We start from the raw sequence: 21,149 nt of genomic DNA, 5'->3' as shown, positions 1-21,149 counted from the left end.
AATATTTATTATTTTAATATAATATAATTAAAATTTTATTTATAAAATTTATTAATTCTTGTATTTTAATATTATTATATATTTAATTTATTAGTTAGAGAATTAAATAAGAGAAGGAATACAAAATGTTTTAAATGTATTTGTATGTTTAAAAATATATAATAATAATTATTATTATTTTAATATAATATAATTAAATTTTTTATTTATAAAATTTATTAATTATTTTATTTTAATATTATTATATATTTAATTTATTAGTTAGAGAATTAAATAAGAGAAGGAATACAAAAGGTTTTAAATATATTTGTATGTTTAAAATATATAATAATAATTATTATTTTAATATAATATGAATAAAATTTTATTTATAAATTTTATTAATTATTGTATTGTTAATATTATTATATATTTAATTATTTTAATATAATATAATTAAAATTTATTAATTCTTACATTATTAATGTTATTATATATTTAATATTTTAGTTAGAGAATTAAATGAGATAAGTAATTTTAAAATATATAATAAATATTTATTAATTTAATTATAATATAATTAAAATTTTATTTATAAATTTTATTAATTCTTGTATTATTAATGTTATTATATATTTAATTTATTAGTTATAGAATTAAATAAGATAAAGAATACAAATGTTTTTAATGTATTTGCATTTTTAAAATATATAATAAACATTATTATTTTAATATAATGTAATTATATTTTTATTTATAAAATTTATTAATTATTGTATTGTTAAGATTATTATATATTTAATTTATTAATTAATTAAACTCTCTTTTAATATAAATATATATATATATATATGTATATATATATATATATATATATATATATATATATATATATATATATATTCAACTTCTAATTTTATTAATTATTTAAATATATGTATTTATATTTTTTTTTAAATATATAATAAACACTTATTATTTTAATATAATTAAATTAAATTTTTATTTTTAAAATTTATTCATTTTTGCATTTTGCATTAGTTTGTATATTTCATCTAAGTTATAGATATTTAATTTTATATCATTAATTATTAAAATATATGTATATGTATTTTTTAAAATATAATAAATATTTATTATTTTATTATAATATAATTAAAATTGTATTTATAAAACTTATTAATTTATTATATATTTAATTTATTAGTTAAAGAATTAAATGAAGGTAAGAATATTAAAAAAATTATTCATTTTTTCTTATGGTTTGACCATATGCCAAATACTTTGACTCCTCCATTTAAATTTAAACATTATTATATAAATATATATATGTTCCAAAAAAATATCATTAATTAACATTGTAATTTATATGTTGCTTCAGTTTTCATGATAGATCTACTCCATCCTTTGGTCAGTTTTAAGATATTCAAACATAATTTAGGCGATGGAGTAGGTGGTACAGATGAATTACCTAAGTTACTAAGTATCCTAGCTTGCATAATTTTTTTCATTTCATTCCAGCGTTAATAGCTTACTTTTCTGTTTCATTAGTTTCCTTTTCTTTAATTTCTTTTAAATCACTTTCTATTTGCTTATATCTATTTGTACAAGGAAATTTGGCGACAAAAATAAGATGATTTATTTTATATATCATGTTTTGTGTTTTGAATAGTTACGATGATTTCATATTTTCTCATGTTTATATTTAATATGTTTGGAAGTTTGATATTCTCATTTTAAAATAAAATTTAGTTTGAATTTGAGTTCGAGCTTGAAAATGTAAGTTGAGGTCAAGCTTTGGAGTTCGTCCGAGTTTGTTGATAAATAATTCAAGTTTTCAAATTAAAAAATTATAAATTTGTTTGAGCTAATAAAATATTGAATGAGTTCGAAATTGAAAACTAAATTTTATTTTCTGAGGTATCCTTACAGATAAGCCCCCCTATATTCATAAGGTCTAAAATGTCCCTAACCCATAAGGCAATTGTACACCAATGAAATAGAAAGAAATATCACATAAGACTTTCACCTCCCTTGTTATAAAATCCTCACCAGTCATCTCATTTCTCTCAACAAACCAAAACAAATCAAGTCTAGCGAAGGAAAAAAAAACATGGCTGCTTCTACTTCTATGGTCTCAACTGCCGCGGCAGTTACCACCATTAATCGTGTCGCACCCTTCAATGGCTTGAAATCCTCCGCCGCTTTCCCAGCCATCAAGAAGTCCGAGAACGATTTCACCTCCATCTCCACCAACGGAGGAAGAGTGCAATGCATTCAGGTACATATAATATAACGAGTTCAATTCTCACTTAAAAACGTCTTAAGTTTTAAATTTATGGGTCTTCATTTAATTAATTAATCATACTCATGTATATAATCTTTTGATTTTAATATTCAGGTACATATAATATAACGAGTTCAATTCTCACTTAAAAACGTCTTAAATTTAAATTATATGGTCATACTCATGTATGTAATCTTTTATTTTTAATATTTAGGTGTGGCCAACAACTGGGTTGAAGAAATTCGAGACATTATCGTACTTGCCACCTCTGACCGAAGAACAATTGGCCAAGGAAGTGGATTACCTTCTTCGCAACAATTGGGTTCCTTGCCTTGAATTCCAATTGGAGGTTATAATATTTCACCCTATATTTCTTTTGAGAAAATTGTAAAACTATGGTAAACACAGTTTAGTATAATAAAAAAGTAAAAAAATGAAATATAATGAATCCAAGGGGTTGTTCATAATTGATTTGCTTGAATAAATTTGGATATTTTAAATCTTGATATATGTTAATTTGAAATAATGTGTTTTATTGGTAAAATGAATCAAGGAAACTAGTACAACTCATTAAACTCTACGTAAGGCATTAAGAAAGAAAAGAAAGAATATTAAATGTTTTGGTTAATAAATTGAATGATAGATTATATAAACAAAGTTTTGGTCATTAGTTGTTAGTGATCTGATGAAAATGTTTATGTGTTGTTAGGAATTGAATGGATTTGTTCACAGAGAATACAACAGTTCCCCAGGATACTATGATGGAAGATACTGGACAATGTGGAAGCTACCCATGTTCGGGTGCACTGACTCGAGTCAAGTTTTGAAGGAGTTAGCCGAGGCCAAGAAGGCTTACCCATCTGCATTCGTGCGTATCATTGGATTCGACAACAAGCGTCAAGTCCAGTGCATCTCCTTCATTGCAGCCAAGCCCGACGGTTACAAATAAATTTATATGCACTAGCTACAAACGAGAATTATTATGTTTTCGATAAAACTCGTCTCAACCAATTACCAATATGTATTCTCCTTCTGTTATTTGAATCATTGTCACTAGTTTGATGATGATTTGTACTCTATTCTATGTGTTTTTGTATTTACCATTTTAAGTGAAGTTCAATGTATGTTTGTTTGTTATTGTTATCATTGTTCTCCTTTAATTTGTTCAAATTGCAATTCATAAACTCATTTAAACTTTTTTATTTTATTTTGTTTTCTTACAATAATTCATTAATATTAAAGTTTACGAAGTATTGACTTCTTAGAAAATCGAAGGTAAATAGTAAACGCAGTGATAATGACACCTTATTTAAAGGTTAAGAACTCACGAACAAATTTTAACAAAATAAAAAATCAGGGTGAGTAAATGAAGAAGAAGCATTGAACCATAACTCACTATAAGACCTTCTCAAATTTAATTGATATATTGAATGATTTGATGATATAAAAAACAATTCAAAATCAAATAAGATCTACAACTAAATATCAAATAAAAATATCTAGATCATTGAATCAATTATTAGCATATTGGGTCCTTCATCACTCAAATCAAATGTCAAGACATGCAAGAACAAACACTAAGCTTCAAATCAATCAAAGTTCTTATAACCTCTCAAATTGAAGATGATTTCCCTTTTTCTTTTAACATGCATCAATATCACTTTCAAGCTTGGTGTCTTCCACTTTATATTTTGGCCATTCTTTTATTCAACTATGTAATCTACACTTTGGTCATATTTTGATAATAAGGTTTTGTACATGTTTTAGTCTCACTAAGTTAACTCTTTTTTCGTATTTTTCGTATTTTCTTAACCGTAAAGAAGTTTAATGTTCTACATTTTAGAAGGTTATTTCATCAAAGAAAATAAATAGTTGAGGAATCGAGATACAAAAGAATCATTCCAAACAAAGGAGAGAAAGAGATGTAACAAACAAAAAAAAAATATCCAATTGAAATTGCTCACTCCAAAACATATCATAAATGGTCGACAATGTATAATTAAAGATATAAGAATTTCTTCATCGAAAAATACATGCAACATGTGTTGACAATGACGACTGTCTTCTTTGTAAGAATCATGTATGATGAATCTGAAGGAATGGCACACTATTTGAAGAAAACAATATAGTATTTGAAGATTTTCACAATAAAACAAAATAATGCCATGTCCTGATTTAAGACAAGATAACAATATAATGAACAAAAACCTAGCTCATACAAAGTAGTTATTCTTTCACAATCACTAGTAAAAAAATGATGTTCTACCGTCTGTAAATATTTTTTCGATTGCACTAACCAACACTGCTAATCAAGGGGAATCATGACTCTGGGTTGTGTCAAGTGTGAAAGTGTAAACCAAAACCCTATATATATTACACATTCTAACAAATTCCTAAAAAAAAATATAGATTTGTATCAAATTAGAACTCTTTACCAATCAAAAATACAAAACAAAATTTCACACTTCTTTATCTTCTAAGAAAATGAGATCATTAGGGTTTACAACTTTATTTTTTGACGGGTTAACTATTTTATAGGGTATTTCTAACTAATAGAAGCAGAGCAGTAATTAAATGATAATTATCCGATAATACTACAAGAAAGTAGGGTAGATTATAAAAAAAACACGCACCCATCATGAAAGGAACTCTACTGTATTCCTACGATAGAAGACGAGACTGATTACCAATAAATGCGACAGAAAATTAATACTGACGTTATTTCAAACCCGTCTGTATTTATTTCGGTCTTTATTAATCAATATCGTCGTTGTCGTATTTACTGTTATTGATAAATAAATCCGAAATAAATACCGACGGATTAGTCAGTAGTAACTGCCACAGTAAATACATCGGTATTAATCAGTAACGTTTATATATATTTATTGCGGATTAATAAAGGCCACAATAAATATGGTCGCTATTAGTTGTTTGTTAAAAAATATTATATATTTTATGTTTATTAAAAATTAAGTTTTTTTAAAATTCTGAAACTGACATTTAAATTAAATAAGGTTATATATTCAGAATAAATATTAATAGATTATATATAATAGAATATATATATGTTCCAAAGAAAATATCATTAATTAACATTGTAATTTTTATGTTGATCCAGTTAAGATATTCAAACATAATTTAGGCGATGGAGTAGGTGGTATTGGACGACTGGTGTAGGCCTTGCATCGGAGATGAATAACCTAAGTATAGTAATTGTATCATTTTCTCAATTAACCCTTTTCTTTATTAACTTTTCTTGAATTTCTTTTAGATCACTTTGTATTTGTTACTTTTTTACTGCATCTCTTATATAAGCGTTTTCTTGGCTAAGGGTTTTCTTCCATTAATCACCTCTAAATTTTGAATTTAACGCTATGTTCTCGTCTCAATCACATTTCTATGATTTTGAGGCTAAATACTTTTTATGTCAAATCTAAATTAGAAATGAAAGAATTTTCTCGTCTAACTTCACGCATCTTATCTTATAATAAGACAGTTTATATTAATTTATATCATAAATCAAATAACATAAAAAAATTAGCATTGAAAAATAAAATTAGTGATAAACTGTACAGAATAACCTTGCAAATCTCAGGTTATGATGCTCTAAGAAAAAAATCTATATAATCTTGTGTAATATTTTTAAGTAACAAATTTAGTTGGATGTCTAAAAAAATTAATTATCAAACTCTCATATTTTTATGTCATCTTATAGAATGAGTAGTTTTGAACATAAATATAACCTTGGTGTTGGTGGAAAATAATAAGATCTTTTTTCATTGACTTTTTTGCGAGATTTTCATATTTGTATTTTTTCATCTAGAAAATCCACACATTTTATAATATTGTATATTTTAAAGGTCTTTCTCTCATATAACATACCACTATTATTCCAATCTACTTTTTTATAAGAAAAATTAATATCTCTAAGAAACTTTATAGACTCGTAATATAAATTTTGGAGATTGACATTTTCCGATAATATTTTTTCCTTCAACAATTTCAGCAACATGTTAAATGATGTATGTGTCTATTGTCCAATATTTTTGAGGTGAGGTAACTTTAATAATGTTGATGTTTTTTAAATCCTTGATTATTTTAACAAAAGGTTCATTCGAAACATTAACATTTAACATCTTATAAAAAATAAAACTTAACATATTAATGTGGTTCTTCATTATTCCTAATATCACGAAGGTTTGGAAACCTCTAAATCATCTTCAACATCATCTTCTTCTAAGTTATTATCATGGTCATCTTTTACACAATTATTCATATCATCTTTTAAACTATTATCATCTTGTACATCATTATTATCTTATATGTAAATATCATAATTTTACGGAGATTTTTATCCATGACAATGTCAAAGCTTATAACATTTCTTTATTCAATTTACAATCAAGTTTGTTCTCACAGTGGCTCTATAAAAAAAATTCTATTACCACATAACACACGGATAATCGTTCAAAATAGTTTGTGATTAAAATTTCGATTTTAAAACTGATTTGAGGAGAAATGAGCTATCAAATAGCTTCTTTATATTTCATATAATTGATTGGTACTAAAACAAGAACATTGACAGTTCGTTTTTCGTTTTGACCAAATCAAAACTTAAAATTTTAATTATTTTTGAAAATTTTGATTTTGAGCAAACATGATCCAAACAGTTATCCAACATGATTACAATCATGTTGGAATGTGTTTTAGGCTGTAATTCAAGAGAATTAGCCCAATAACAGCAAATACGATTTTTTGATTTTAAAAAATCAAATTTGAGTTTTTCTGTTTTAGCTTGATTGATTGTTTTTAATCTATCCAAAAAGTTCATAATCATCCAAGGATGGATTTTCAACCATAAAATACCATAAACAACAAACATACAAGCTTACGCAATTTGAAAAATAAAACTTTCAAATTCAAACTGTAAATATGAAAAGGGTGATTGGAACTTTATCGAGGATTGAAGAACACTTTTTGATCCTTAGGAAAACTTTTGCGATGCTCAGATCCAAGTTTTGAGACCTTATACGAAATTTTCGAAAAATCAGAAACTTTGAGCTTCAATGACGGATTTTCGAAAACCTTATATTCAAGGCTTGACAAGTTATCTTTTGGTTTCGAAATAACTCAGGAGATTTATTTATAACATCTCTGAGTCGTTGGAAGTTTCAAGTGGACTAAATTATCTAAAAGTATTAATGACGTTTTGGTTGTTCTTGAGTCAACTTGGAGATATATAGACAAATCACCCCTATATAAGTAGGAGAAATGATCACTAAAGTAGGGTGATCATTTCAACTTTTGAATCAACCAAAAATGTTGACTGAGGAGGAAGTTCCAAAAATGGAATATCAAAGATGGGTCTTTGATCTCATCTCCCTGGCATTGCGATGAATAATGTTGCCATGTCGTTTCATGCGTGTTGGGTCCTTCCCTTGGTGGTCCGTCCAACGTCGTTGGCGTTTGGGCGTTCTAGTGGAAAACAAAAATATTTTTTTAATTCTAATGGTACAATTTTCAATACAAAATCATAGCATTTTCAACCATTTCCATTCTAATTGAGACCCACAACTCAATTGTCTTCATTTCCAATCCAATGCCATTGGAAATGTAAGAAAATAACAATAATAATTATTATTATAATTGAAGGGACATATAATCTCTCGTTAGAAAAAAAAAAATTGAATTCCTCACCGTTTTTCTATGCATTTGATGAACAAGTATTTAATCTAATTTATGTAAACATGTACCTTTTATTATGGATTGAATCTGAAATTTGATAGTAGAAAAGACAATGCATAATTCAAATTAAAACAAAAGCTTTGAGATGATTCTTGCAAACAACAACTATATTATTGTTTGAAATAACTAGTTAATATAAATATACGAAATTAATTTATAAATTATATTAAATAATTGAGAATTTAAATATTAAATTATATTAGCCAAAATTTATGAAGTTGTTAGATCCTGTAGAAATCTAGCATTTAGATCAATCTAAACCAGCTCATTAGGTATATGATTCAACATGCAAACTATTAAAGTAACTTTATTAAAAATACAAAATAACTAATCAAAATGTTATGATATCCCCTGTTTTTGGAAGATGCTCTCCGGGTCGAGCTTTTGCATTTCCGTCAAAATGGTATTTTGAGAGAATGAACTAAGACATTAAGCCAAGAAGTCGTCCATTCCAATGGCACAACAATTCCCTTGACGAAAAAAGTTGCATCGTTGACTCTAGATAAGAGAAGTAAGCTAACATTGTTAAGTAACTCCAAACTCACATTTAGTAGTATAAATCTATCAACCTTCTCACAAATTTTATTAATCTACTTTATATTTTGAAATATATGTGGATTTGGAATTCAAAATTTAAAATTCACATCATTCGTTTTAAAATACATCCTTTGAAGTCTCGAGAAATAAGTTTTACATGATATATAATAATGGATATTACATGTATACGAGAATAAAATAGGGAAAAACTAGTATAAATTATGAAAAGATAGTTATTCAAGTGTCCCTCTACGAAAACTCTTATTTCAAATAAGAAAAATAATTTTAGATTAGATTATTTTGCCTTATTTGATTCTAACAAAATCTCGAGACAATGAACAACATACGATCCATCTTTTCGATCTACACTAAGGTTGAGTATTAGATAAAAACATTTATAATGATAAATTTAATTTAAATAAATAATAAATCTAAATAAACTCAAATTTAAGTGATAAAAAGAAGAACAAACAATCGGAAAAGCCAATAAAGATGATTCATTGAAATTTTCATTCGATAAAAGTTACTAGAAATAAAAAAATGACTTAGTTAAAAGTTTGGATTTTTCTCCATATTCTAGCTTACAAAAGAAACATAAGAGAAGTTCAAAGTTGAACCCATTTTTTTTCTCCATATTACTAAAACATAAAGTCACATAATTAAAATTAACTACTAAATGATGGCCCCCAAACATCATAATCCCAAACAAGGTCATATGATCCTTCTTGTTCTTGATGATCTTCCCCAAATGGATGATGATGATGATACCAATTACTATTATTACTCATTGACATTTGTTCATCCACATTACCCCTCCATAAACACAACCTTTCATCCATTTCCATTTCCATGGCCGCCACCACCATTCCTCTCTTCTTGACCATCTCCATTTCAACCAATTCCTCCTCAGCTTTCTCCTTCGCCACCGCCGCATCATCCACCACCACCACCACTTCTTTTGCCGGCGGCGATTTCTTCACGGCCGCTTTCCTTTTTCCCATGACAGCCTTTCTTTGTTTCTTCATAACTATCTTGGAACTCACTCAAAACCTTAAAATGGGTTTTTCTTTTTTAATATGAAATGGTAAGAAAGACTGTTTCTTTACTTATAAAGACATGCAATTCAAACCCTTTCACCAAGTGTAAAGGCTTTGGTTTTTTTTTTTTTGGGTTTTATCATTTATTTTTATTAGTTGGAAGTTGGACCGGATTTAATGCATGTATTTTACTGGGAATTGTTCTAGTCCGTCAGCTATAGCTACATATATTGATGATGAAACCGGTCTAGTGAAGCTAGTCTGTCACGTGGGACGTGGAAGCATGACAATGGACCGCTTAATGAGACTTTTGGACTAGTCTGGACCGGACCGGACCGGATAGAATTTTACTGTTGAATTAGGCTTATAGGCTCAAAGATCGAGACATCGAAGGGCCAAGCTGCCCAACCTTTGAAAAGCAACAGAGACAAATCTGAAACGTTATTAATGACTCTTCACTAGATTCATGTAATTCCAAAGCACTTTATTTTAATTTTACAAATTTATGTAATATTACAGAAATAAAGTGAATAATTTATATTTACAAAATCATATAAAATATTATTATAATAATAAAGTCATTTCTTATCAATTTTCTTTTCTTTATATTTTACTTTTTATTATTTTAAATATTAATTCTCTTTAATTCAAAAGAAAATTTAATGAATCAAAACTTTCCAAAATCACTTTATTATTATAATTTTTTTTAAGATGTGTAGTGTATTATAAAAAATATTCAAAAAACTTGTTGATCAATCAAATATTCTAAATTATCAAATTATATTTTAATAATGTAGTCAAATAATTCAATTGTTTATAAAATAAAATAAACTCAATCATACAAGCCTTAAATACTACACTTCTTCCATCACTTTCTCTCTAGTCGGTGGTCATCTCTTTTTAGTAGTCTTATTTCACGGCTTATTAGTTTCTCCATTTTGCCCATTTTTTCTACTTTTAATAATTCAATATTTAATCATAATATTGATGTCACAACTTTGTATGATTATTATATCTTTAAACATCATTTTCTTTCATCCATCAAAAAGTAAGAACCCAAAATGGAATTTGCAAAAAAAGACCAAATATTTTCTATCTCATAATTACAAGTCTCAACATTGACAATTTTATTGATTTTCATTTGATTTGATTTTACTACTAATCTACTATTGATTAATCCATTTACAATAACAAACCCTTTTTCACAACTATACACAAACCCTCTTCTTCTTCTTCCTCCTTTAATCTACTATTGTATTTACTATTTTCTTCTTTCTGGTCCTGATGGTTCTGGTTTTAGGGTTCTAAGCCAGGGTAGGGATGCTACAGTTGCGTTGGCGATCCCTATCGAGACAGTCAAACCCTTCTACTCTCACAGTTGGATTGTTACCAAAATTCGTTATCATCATGCACCCTCCTTTCCTCGGCGACGACGACCCACCTGGAACTTGAATTGGTGGCGAGATTGGGGTGAACTTCTCGTCCATGAATCTTACATCCTGGATTAATGGGTTAGATACTCTGCTCGGCGGCGACCCACAAAAAAATGGGGGCGACGAACCTAACTGACTGTACAATTGATCTCCAACACCAACCCCGGCCTGTAAAAATCATAACCAGACATGAATGGATTGAACATATAGATAATGATATGAACTTGAACATGAAAATGAAAATGATTTTACACACCTTGGAGGAGTTGGGGAGGATGATGTCCAACAGATCTATTCCTACTCTTGATTCACATGGTTCAACTTGATTACTGCTGTAAATTCAAAGAATCAAACATTAATAATTGAATGAAATAGTTAAAAGAAGAAGAGGAAATCATCTTAATTATTACCTTTGATACCATTTCAGTGGTCTGATCGGATCATTGACGGCGGAATTCGCAAGAGGGAAACGGCGTGGCTTAGGGCAGAAAACGCTTTCCCTTTCAACGCGGCGTTCAGATATGATTGAAACGGAACCGGAGAAAGAACTCTTAATCTCCTCATAGCTAGTACAGTTGTTCAGTTGAACTGCATATTGATTCATCTTCTTCGAACAGATCTGATCTTGTTCAAAACACTGCTTAATCTAATGATCATGATGATTCGAATATAACAAAAGTCATATTATATATATATATATATATATCAAACCAACTCTCAACTAGAAGATTTCTTACAAGAAAACTAAAACTCAAACAGATCTACAAATTCAGACCTAATTCTACCAGTAGAAGAAACAGTTGAACACAACCTCAACCTCAACCTCGATCAAATCGTAAAACAAACTTCAGATCTACAGAAAACAATCAGATTACAATCTCATTTCCGGTAGATCTAAAGCGAGAAAAGCATGAATTCACTAAATAACCGTCAATCAAAACAACATACATCATCTAAAAACGCAATTTCTCACCAGATCAACATAAAAACTATCTAATTCGAACATTATTCATTCAGATCTACACATATCATCACAATTTCCACATCATGAACATCAAACGAAACATAATCAACGAAACAAAAGCAAAATTCTCTAAATAACATCAAACAAGAGAGAGAGATTAGGTTAGTTACCTCACAAAAGAGCTCTTGAATGAATGAATCTCCTAGAAGAGGATGAGAAACTCGAACGAGCGAAGGCAAACAATAAGAGGATGGCTTGAATTTATACAAAGAAGAATTGAAGTTTTTAGAGAGAGAGAAGGAATCAAGGAAAAAAGGAGAGGAGAAGAGAGAGAGTAGCGAAAGTGTGGAGGAGACAAGGATACCTGCAAAAGCCAGCAGTAATATTTATTATTTATTTATTTATTATTATTATTATTATTATTTATATTTTCTTGGCCAGACAAGACGGTGGCTTAGAATAACTAAATAAATGCAGAATGCGTGAATTTCCGTACTTATTATTATTTTATTTATATAAAGAAATAATAATAGTAACGGATATTTATTGTATTAAGAAGATAGGAATATATAGGTAATAAAAAAATAATATCTCTAACGGATGTGCAACCGACTTATATTACAGTTACCGACTCTAATTTATTGTGGAATACATATCCTCTCATTCATTGTTACACAATTTGAAAATTCAAACTTTTAAATTTGTGTCTTATTTCATTATGAATTTATGATAATCGAGAAAAAAATAAAAATAAAAATAAAAACCGGGTAAATGACAAACAAACTAGTCGAGATACGACAATTCGATTTGTCGGATTAGAATTTTAACCTATCATTTAAATCTAATGATGTTAAAACGAATAAAACTACCCTATAATGGAATTTTATAAATCGAGGAAAATATAAAAACAAAAACCGGGGAAACGACAAACAAATTAATTATTTAGGAAACGACACACAAATACATTTATATCGGAAACGACAACCGAACTAATCAAGCTACAACATTTTAATTGGTCAGATTAGAATTTTAATCTATCATTCGAATCAAATGATGTTACAATGGATAAAATTACTATATAATGGGATTCGATAAATTGAGAAAAAAATAAAAATAAAAACCGGGTAAACGACAAACAAATTATTTATTTAGGAAACGATAAACGAATAAATTTATATAAGAAACGACAAACAAACTAATCAAGCTACGGAATTTCAATTTGTCATATTAGAATTCTAATATATCATTCGAATTAAATTATGTTAAAACGGTTAAAACTACCTTATAATGAGATTTTAAAAAATTGACGCGTATTCGTAAATTATTTTTGACAAATAAAAATTAATGAAAATGTACTAATATAAGATAATTAACATATAAATTACCTCTCTAATAACATGTATTAGGGATCATTAGGAGAATTCTCGTGCGATATATATGGATAAAATATATAAACAAAATAAATTTATAAAATATTATATTAATATGAATTCAAATTTTTAATTTTTAATAAATTACGAATAATATATTAAAATAAAAAATTACACACTCTCATTTCAAATTTTATTCCCTTCGGTAAAATAACTCATCTTCTCACATATCTCATCACATATATTTTTTTCTAATGAACATCTTATCTCGTGATCTTACATTTTCACTTTGATTTATCAAATATCTTATTCATATTTTTTAATATTTAGCATATGACCTCACATTTTGGTTAATCAAATATTTGATTTAAATTTTTTAGCCACTTTCAATTGTACCGGCTTATTATTCATCGGCAAATCACATCTCATTTACACTTGGTTAAAGAGTTGTACTTATTTGGCTAAGTTTCAAGTTCGAAACATACATAACCGTTTTAAGTTTATGGGCGGGTCAACCTACAATCCGACTCAAGTACCAATTTACTCTCACATATATATCCAAATTAATCATAGCTCTCGACCCGACAATCCAGACATTTTGAAAATTAAGCATATATATATAGTTAAAAAATTAAACTTATATTGTTAAAAATGTCTCACGTTTATCAAATTTGGTGTTGGATTTAAATTATAAAATTTTATGACTCTAATTGGTTAAAGAGATGTACCTATTTTTGTTAAGTTTTAAGTTTAAAATATACTAAAAGCATTTTAATTTTAATTTTAATTATTTTAAATTATATATATATATATATATATATATATATATATATATATATATATATATATATATATATATATATATATATATATATATATATATATATATATATATATATATAATTAATAAGGTGGTTAATGGCTGAGATCATATATGTTCAAAGTGGGTAGAAAAAGCAAGCATTGCTTATCCAACCAAAACGTAATTGAGTTTATTTAAAAATTAGTATTTTATTAGGAATATAAAAAAAAAAGAATAATTTGTGTATATTTTGTTATGAAAAGTTAAAGAAAATATAATATTTTAATGAAAAGTTACCAAATTTTGATGAAAAAAAGCTTTAAAGTTTTGCACAAATTTTGAACTATATTTTTGTTTGATTCAAATATAGATTATTTTTTAGTTTTTCTTATGAGTCATAAAATACTTTTTAAAAAGTAGATTATTTTTTGGACAAATCAATAAAAGATGTAATATATTTTGTATATACATTTTTAATAATTATCATCACAACCACAATTATTTTTTTAAATGGTTAAAGTAAAACTGAAAATGATTTTCTTACACATGTTATAAAAAAATGTAATTAAAATATTTAAAATTTAATTTGATATTCATTTTTTTTTTTTGACAATTACTTGTTTTTTTTGGTCATATTTTGAATATCTTTTTTTTCTTGATTGTAACTTTTTTTTTCAAATACAAATTAGTTTAAAATATACAACTTAACAATTATTATTATTATTATTGAAACAGTTAAAAGTAATGTAATAAAAATAATTATCAAATAAGATTTCAAATAATAATTATTTTTTATTACCCGGATCGTAACATATCTTTAGGTTCATACTTTTTTTTGGTATGAATGTGATGTTTCATTATTTTCTTGATTTATCAGTATGGGACTATGGGGTTTTATTTTGTCTAAAATGTTTTTTTCATTTTCATAACTTATGATAATAACTTATTCTTAATTTTTTTAAGAAAGGTTTCACCATTAGATTTCGCTCTTCGCAATTAAATGGATTAAAAAAAATATATTTTACTTTTTAAAAATAAAAATTTTAAACAAATTAAGAAATTAATGTTTTCTCATTATACAACTTGTGGGTTAGGCTTCTAAATTGTTTAATTTGCTATCGAGTTTCTAGATAAGAGTTAAATATGATTTCATATATATATATATATTTAAAATCATAACTTATTATTATTATATTTTTTTTCAAGAAAACTAGTGTGATATCTTCAAATAATTATCTTTTATATATATATATATAATAATAATAATAATAAAGAAAATAACTAATAGAAAAGAAAATGACTAACCATAATTTCTTAGTTAGTCATATATTTTTAAGGGTTATGTGTGGGAAAAAAATGACAAATATATATATAAAAGGAAGAGATGGAGAGATAAAGATAAAGATAATGATGTTCTTAAATTAGAAATAAAATATGAAATTGTACATATTAATACATACAGTAGATATTAATATCAATGAAAATTATTGAAAGAATCAAAACTACGTACAGTAGAGAAGTTTCCTAATTTGGCCTTTGGAAATAAATAATAGTATAATTAAGAAGGAATTAGGTTGGAAGGACATTTAATTTAGATATTGTATGGGGGTTCTTTCACATCTCTAAAATGAACCAACCTACTATCATTCGTCACCATTAATTAAAAGATTATTTGAAAATGACAAATAAAATATATTTTAATTAAATAAATACTTACAAAAGGGTTAGCTAACCATACTTAATTTTCTAGTGTAACTTAGACAATGATAATATTGTTAGTTTTCTCTGTTTTTTAGATTGATCTTGTTTAAGTTAGATCAAGATCATTATATATTTTTTTTCTAGTTAAATCATTCTAATTCGTACAATTTCTTATACGGTAATGTTTGTTCATTTAAAAATAAATGAAAAGATGTAGAAATTAGGTAATTGGAATAATATAGTTCAATATACGTCCCAACACCACATGAGATATATTAAATATATAAATGAGAGATGTCTAGTTTTTGATTAATTAATTAGTTAGGACAAAGACATCATCCGACCAGTCCAACCTAGTTCTTGCGTCCACGACATCACCCTCCATAATCCACGAAAGAAGTGTTTTTTTCTTTTCTTTTTGTTAATATTTTATTGTAACTTTTAATTAAAAAGGAAACACCAACTTTTTCTTAGAGAAGTTTTAAAATCTTAGAAGATTTTGAAGATCTTGTTTAATTATGTGATGCGAAAGTTACAAATTATCCTATTATGGGCAGGCATGATGTTTGGGCCTAATCTCGAATATTTAACTTGTTTGTTATATTGAAGAATGTGAAATTTGAAAAGTTAATTATAGACACCCATATTTTACAACTTAAGATTATAATTAAATTTTTGGTCTTATTTAAATAAAATAAAAATATTACAAATTAAAATGGACTTCAAATAAATTTTAACTTTGTTAATTAATTTATCTTGGACTTTTATTTTACAAATTATTTTATATGGTAATCAATTGATGTGAGACGGGTAAATTCACAGGTTATTCAAATCTAGAAAATCAAACACACAACAAAACAACACCAAATTTACGTGGAAAGTCCTCTCAACCTAGAGGGTAAAAATGTAAGGAGACCGCTATTGCCTCATTCTCTTCTTCTTTCTCTATTTCTTCTTCTCCGTTTCTTCTCTTCTTAACTGAATGTTATCTCTCTCTCTAGTAGTGATTGAATGACTAACATTCTTAGGGTTTACTTGTTTAATTAAATGCTTGTTTGGGCTGAACCCAAAGGCCCAACAATCTCCCCCTCCAGCCCACGGAGAGAGGCACATCGATCTTCAAATCATCACCTGGTATTCATGCCGACAAACCAACAATATAGCTCGAGCTTGTCTTTTGGAACAATCTTTGTAAACATGTCTGACGAGTTCTTATTCGTGTGGATTTTCTTCAGCTTCATATGTTGGTTTTCTATTACATCTCTTAACCAATGGAATCTCACATCAATATTTTTAGTTCTAGGGCCGGCTCATTGGCTGTGCAAGATGTGCACTTGCACAGGGCCACAAAAAATGTAGGCCCACCAAAAAAATTATATACATATATGTAAAAAAATTACATATATGATATATATTAAAAAAAAATAAGGCTCAACCCTAGGGCCGGCTAGCTAAACCCATCCACTCCAACACCACACACCCAAGCGGCAAGCACCCAATTTGTGAATTGTGATCAGCCGAAGGTTATCTCCAAAGTCCAACCCCGTCCTCTCTCCAAACTCCAACGTTCGACCATCGTCTCATCTCCTCAATTGTTGGTAATCTCTACATCTTGAATTTTAGCTTTAATCATTACAATTTTAAAAATCAATTAATTATTCTTCCATCACAATTTATTTTATTGTCATTGTCATTTGTCAATTATGTTTATTAATGTGATGAAATTTGAAATGTTAGAATGATTCCTATAACTATAAGAAAGTATGAATCGGGTAGTTCCAAACGCAAAAGAATAAAGGAACGAGACAAATTTATTCAAAGTCAATTAGGGGCTATGGATAAATTTGTTTTCAATAAAGGGAACGAAACACAATGTTCAGGGGATATAGGGGTAGATGTAGACATTAATGTTGGTGTAGAAGAAAATGTGGAGCAATCAATGGAGACTCAAACACCTTCTGAGGAAGATGTTGATATTGGCCTAAAAGAAAATATAGAGAATCAAATGGAGGAACCTTTTGAAGTAGATATTGATGTTAATGTAGAAGAAACTATGGAGCCTGATTTGGAAGGGAATGATGATATTCCTAACATCTTTGATCCTAAAAATTGGGAAAATCTTGCTCCTAAATTGAGGGATTTATTGGTGAAAAAAGGTCCTCTAAGAGATGTGTTGACAGGAAAATGTCCGAAAAATGGATCAAATAACAAGCGTTTCACATCTGAATTCTATACTATGCACTTATCAAATGGGCAGAAGCATCATCGAGATTGGCTTGTGTATTGTAAGGATCTTGACAAAGTATTCTGCTTCTGCTGTAAAGTCTTCAAGACCAAACGACAATTTTCTTAGTTAGCACATGATGGAATAAGGCATTGGGGGCACCTTTCTCACAGTTTGATGCAAACGAAGTTATGGCCATATAACTTTATACTTTATTTGGGTTGAGTTACGTGAACGACTAAAAACTAATCAAGTAATAGATAATGTTTTGCATGATCAAATTTAATTTTGAGACTGAACATTGATGAAAAGTACTACAAAGATTGTTTGCAGTCATGAAATATTTAGCTAAACAAAGATTGGCGTTTCATGGAACTAATGAGAAGATTTATGATGAAAGCAATGGAAATTTTATGGCTTTAGTTGAAATGGTTGCTGAATGGGATTCGACCTTGAATGAGCATTTACGAAGAAAACAAAATCATGAAATTCAGTTTCATTATCTCAGTCACAAAATTCAAAACGAGTTGATACTCTTGATAGCTTTTAAAATCAAAGGTACAATCCTGAAAAGAATAAAAGAAGCCATGTATTTTTCAGTAATACTCGATTGTACTCCTAACATAAGTAAGAAAGAACAAATGACATTGATAATAAGGTGTGTTGATTCAAATTGGTAAAGTTCTAGTAGAATTGTATTGCATGTCGTGTCTTTGTAATAGATTCAGACTTTTGGTCATTCCTTTTGAAGACAATGTAACAAGAGCATTTGTTATTGAAGTAAATTCAATAAGCTTTATCATAAAATTTGCCTTGATTTTTTTTTTAATCTTTTTGTTGTTGTGATCTTAATTGTTGGTATGCGTAGATATTTATTTATAATATTATGTTTGTAGTTTTGGTGTTTTTCTTTTTTTGGAGTACTTAGGGCCGCATTTGATATCTCGCACAAGGCCTTCAAACATATTGGGTCGACACTATTTAGTTCTATATTGATATGTATCATTCTTGCTCAAATTTATGGCACTCTAGCTATCACAGAAAACAATTGCATCTTCTTGTTGCAAACTAAGTTCTAGGAGAAATCTAATTACCCACAATAACTCCTTACCAGCTTCAGTTGTTGCAATGTATTATGCTTCTGTTGTTGACAAAGACACACATTTCTGCAACTTGGATTTCCATGACACGGCTCCCCCTGCAAAAGTAAACATATAACTCGAAGTGAATTTTCTGTGATCCAGAGATCTCCAGCCATACCAGCATCTGTGTAACCTTCTAACACAATTTCACCATTTCTAAAACTCAAACACAAACTAGAAGTGCCTCTTAAATATCTAAGAACCCACTTCACTACTTACCAATGTGGTTTTCCTAGATTAGAGAAGAATATACTTACCACACCGACTGCATGCGCTATATCTAGCCTAGTGCAAACCATTTCATACATCAGACTCCCTACAACTGAGGAGTATGGCACACTTGATATTTCATTATTTTCTTTATCTGTTGATGAACACATCTTCTTGCTCAATTTCAAATGGCTAGGAAGTGCACAACTTACTTCATTTGCTCCTTGCATGTTGAATCTCTCAAGCACCCTTTCAATGTACTTCTCTTGTGACAACCAAAGTCTCTTAGCCTTTCTGTCATGAGTAATTTTCATTCCCAATATCTGACGTGCTTGACCCATGTTCTTCATGTTAAATGTATTGGACATATCCTTCTTCAACATGACTATTATCTGAGCATCATGTCCTATGATCAACATAAAGTAAAATGATTAGAAACTTTCCATTAAAAAATCTTTTGAAGTAAACACACGGATCCACCTTGGTTCTCTGGTACCCATGACTCATCATAAAAGAGTCAAATTTCTTGTACCACTGTCTCGGAGCTTGTTTCAAATTGTATAGACTCTTCTTAAATTTGTAAACTAAGTTCTCCTTTTTTTCACTTTAAATCTCTCTGGTTGCACCATGTAGATCTCTTCTTCCAAGTTACCATAAAGAAAAGCAGTTTTTACATCAAGTTTCCCAAGTTCAAGGCATAAGTTAACTAGTAGACCTAACATTGTACGAATGGAAGTCATCTTTACCACTGGTGAGAAAATCTCCTCATAGTCGATGTCATGTTTATGTCCAAAACCCTTTACAACCAGTCGAGCTTTGTACTTTATAATTTCTCCATTTTCATCTCTCTTTAGCTTGAACACCCATTTATTTCGCAATGCCTTACGGACCTTAAGAAGCTCAACTAGCTCATATGTGCCCATTTCTTGCAATGACTTCATCTCATCTTTCATTGCATTCTTTCACTTAGCTTTGTCTTTATTACTTGTGCCTCCTGAAAACTTTTTGGCTCTCCTTCTTCTGTCAATAGGATATACTTTGAAGAATGGTACCTTTTAAAAGGTTGATGCTCTATTTCAGACCTTCTTGATGGGGCTCTTCTAGCTCCTCTTGATGATGTTGCTCCCCTTGCTCAAGAGCATCATAAACAATCTTATCATCATTATTGTCACCCATGTTAGAGGTTTTCTTAGTGGCTTCTTCATTATGTTCATCTTCATTTGTTACTGTTGACTGTACATGTGAAGGAATTGGTATGAGTTCTATGGACTCATCAACTTTCTCTGACTTCTCATTGATTTCTGGATTTATCCCGTTTTGACCTTCGAAGAACACACAACATCTCTACATCTAACAATTCTCTTCTTTTCTGGTCCCATAATCTGTACCTAAATTCCTTATTTATATATCCAAAGAAAATACATGGAATTTCTTTATCATCCAACTTGGATCTTTGTTCCTTTGAAATATGCACATACGTTTTGCATCCAAACACCCTTAGATGCGAGTATGAAATATTCTTCTTAGACCATACTCTTTCTTGTATTTCAAACTTCAAAGGAACAGAGAGTGACCTATTTATGAGATAGCAAGTTGTGTGAACTGCTTCTGCCCAAAACTGTTTTGGCAACTTTGTCATCTTCAACATGCATCTCACCTTTTCTACAATGGTGCGATCCACACCATTGTGTTGTGGAGTTCCAAGCACTATTTTCTCA

At 28.3% G+C, this 21,149-nt stretch overlaps 3 protein-coding genes across 3 annotated transcripts; 2 read left to right on the top strand and 1 right to left on the bottom strand.

Moving 5' to 3' along the window:
• The first annotated feature begins 2,044 nt into the window (after nt 1-2,044).
• On the top strand, nt 2,045-3,419 carry LOC124933738 (ribulose bisphosphate carboxylase small subunit, chloroplastic-like). The gene is made up of 3 exons (XM_047474174.1): nt 2,045-2,260; nt 2,481-2,615; nt 2,976-3,419. Exons 1-3 carry the CDS (start codon nt 2,093-2,095, stop codon nt 3,213-3,215), a joined length of 543 nt encoding a protein of 180 aa, XP_047330130.1. The 5' UTR covers nt 2,045-2,092; the 3' UTR covers nt 3,216-3,419.
• Nucleotides 3,420-10,695: 7,276 nt separating this feature from the next.
• On the bottom strand, nt 10,696-12,312 carry LOC124936352. The gene is made up of 4 exons (XM_047476847.1): nt 12,153-12,312; nt 11,429-11,664; nt 11,275-11,350; nt 10,696-11,186 (listed from the first exon to the last, which is right to left on the bottom strand). The coding sequence occupies exons 2-4, from the start codon at nt 11,620-11,622 to the stop codon at nt 10,890-10,892; spliced, it is 567 nt and encodes a 188-aa protein (XP_047332803.1). The 5' UTR covers nt 11,623-11,664; nt 12,153-12,312; the 3' UTR covers nt 10,696-10,889.
• A 5,377-nt stretch (nt 12,313-17,689) lies between these two features.
• Nucleotides 17,690-18,208, top strand: LOC124935374 (zinc finger MYM-type protein 5-like). Its single transcript, XM_047475811.1, has one exon. It carries the CDS (start codon nt 17,690-17,692, stop codon nt 18,206-18,208), a length of 519 nt encoding a protein of 172 aa, XP_047331767.1.
• Nucleotides 18,209-21,149: the final 2,941 nt, after the last annotated feature.

The sequence above is a fragment of the Impatiens glandulifera genome, chromosome 4, assembly GCF_907164915.1.
Source record: "Impatiens glandulifera chromosome 4, dImpGla2.1, whole genome shotgun sequence".
NCBI classification, from domain to species: domain Eukaryota; kingdom Viridiplantae; phylum Streptophyta; class Magnoliopsida; order Ericales; family Balsaminaceae; genus Impatiens; species Impatiens glandulifera.
This window is presented reverse-complemented; position numbering and strand designations above follow the sequence as displayed.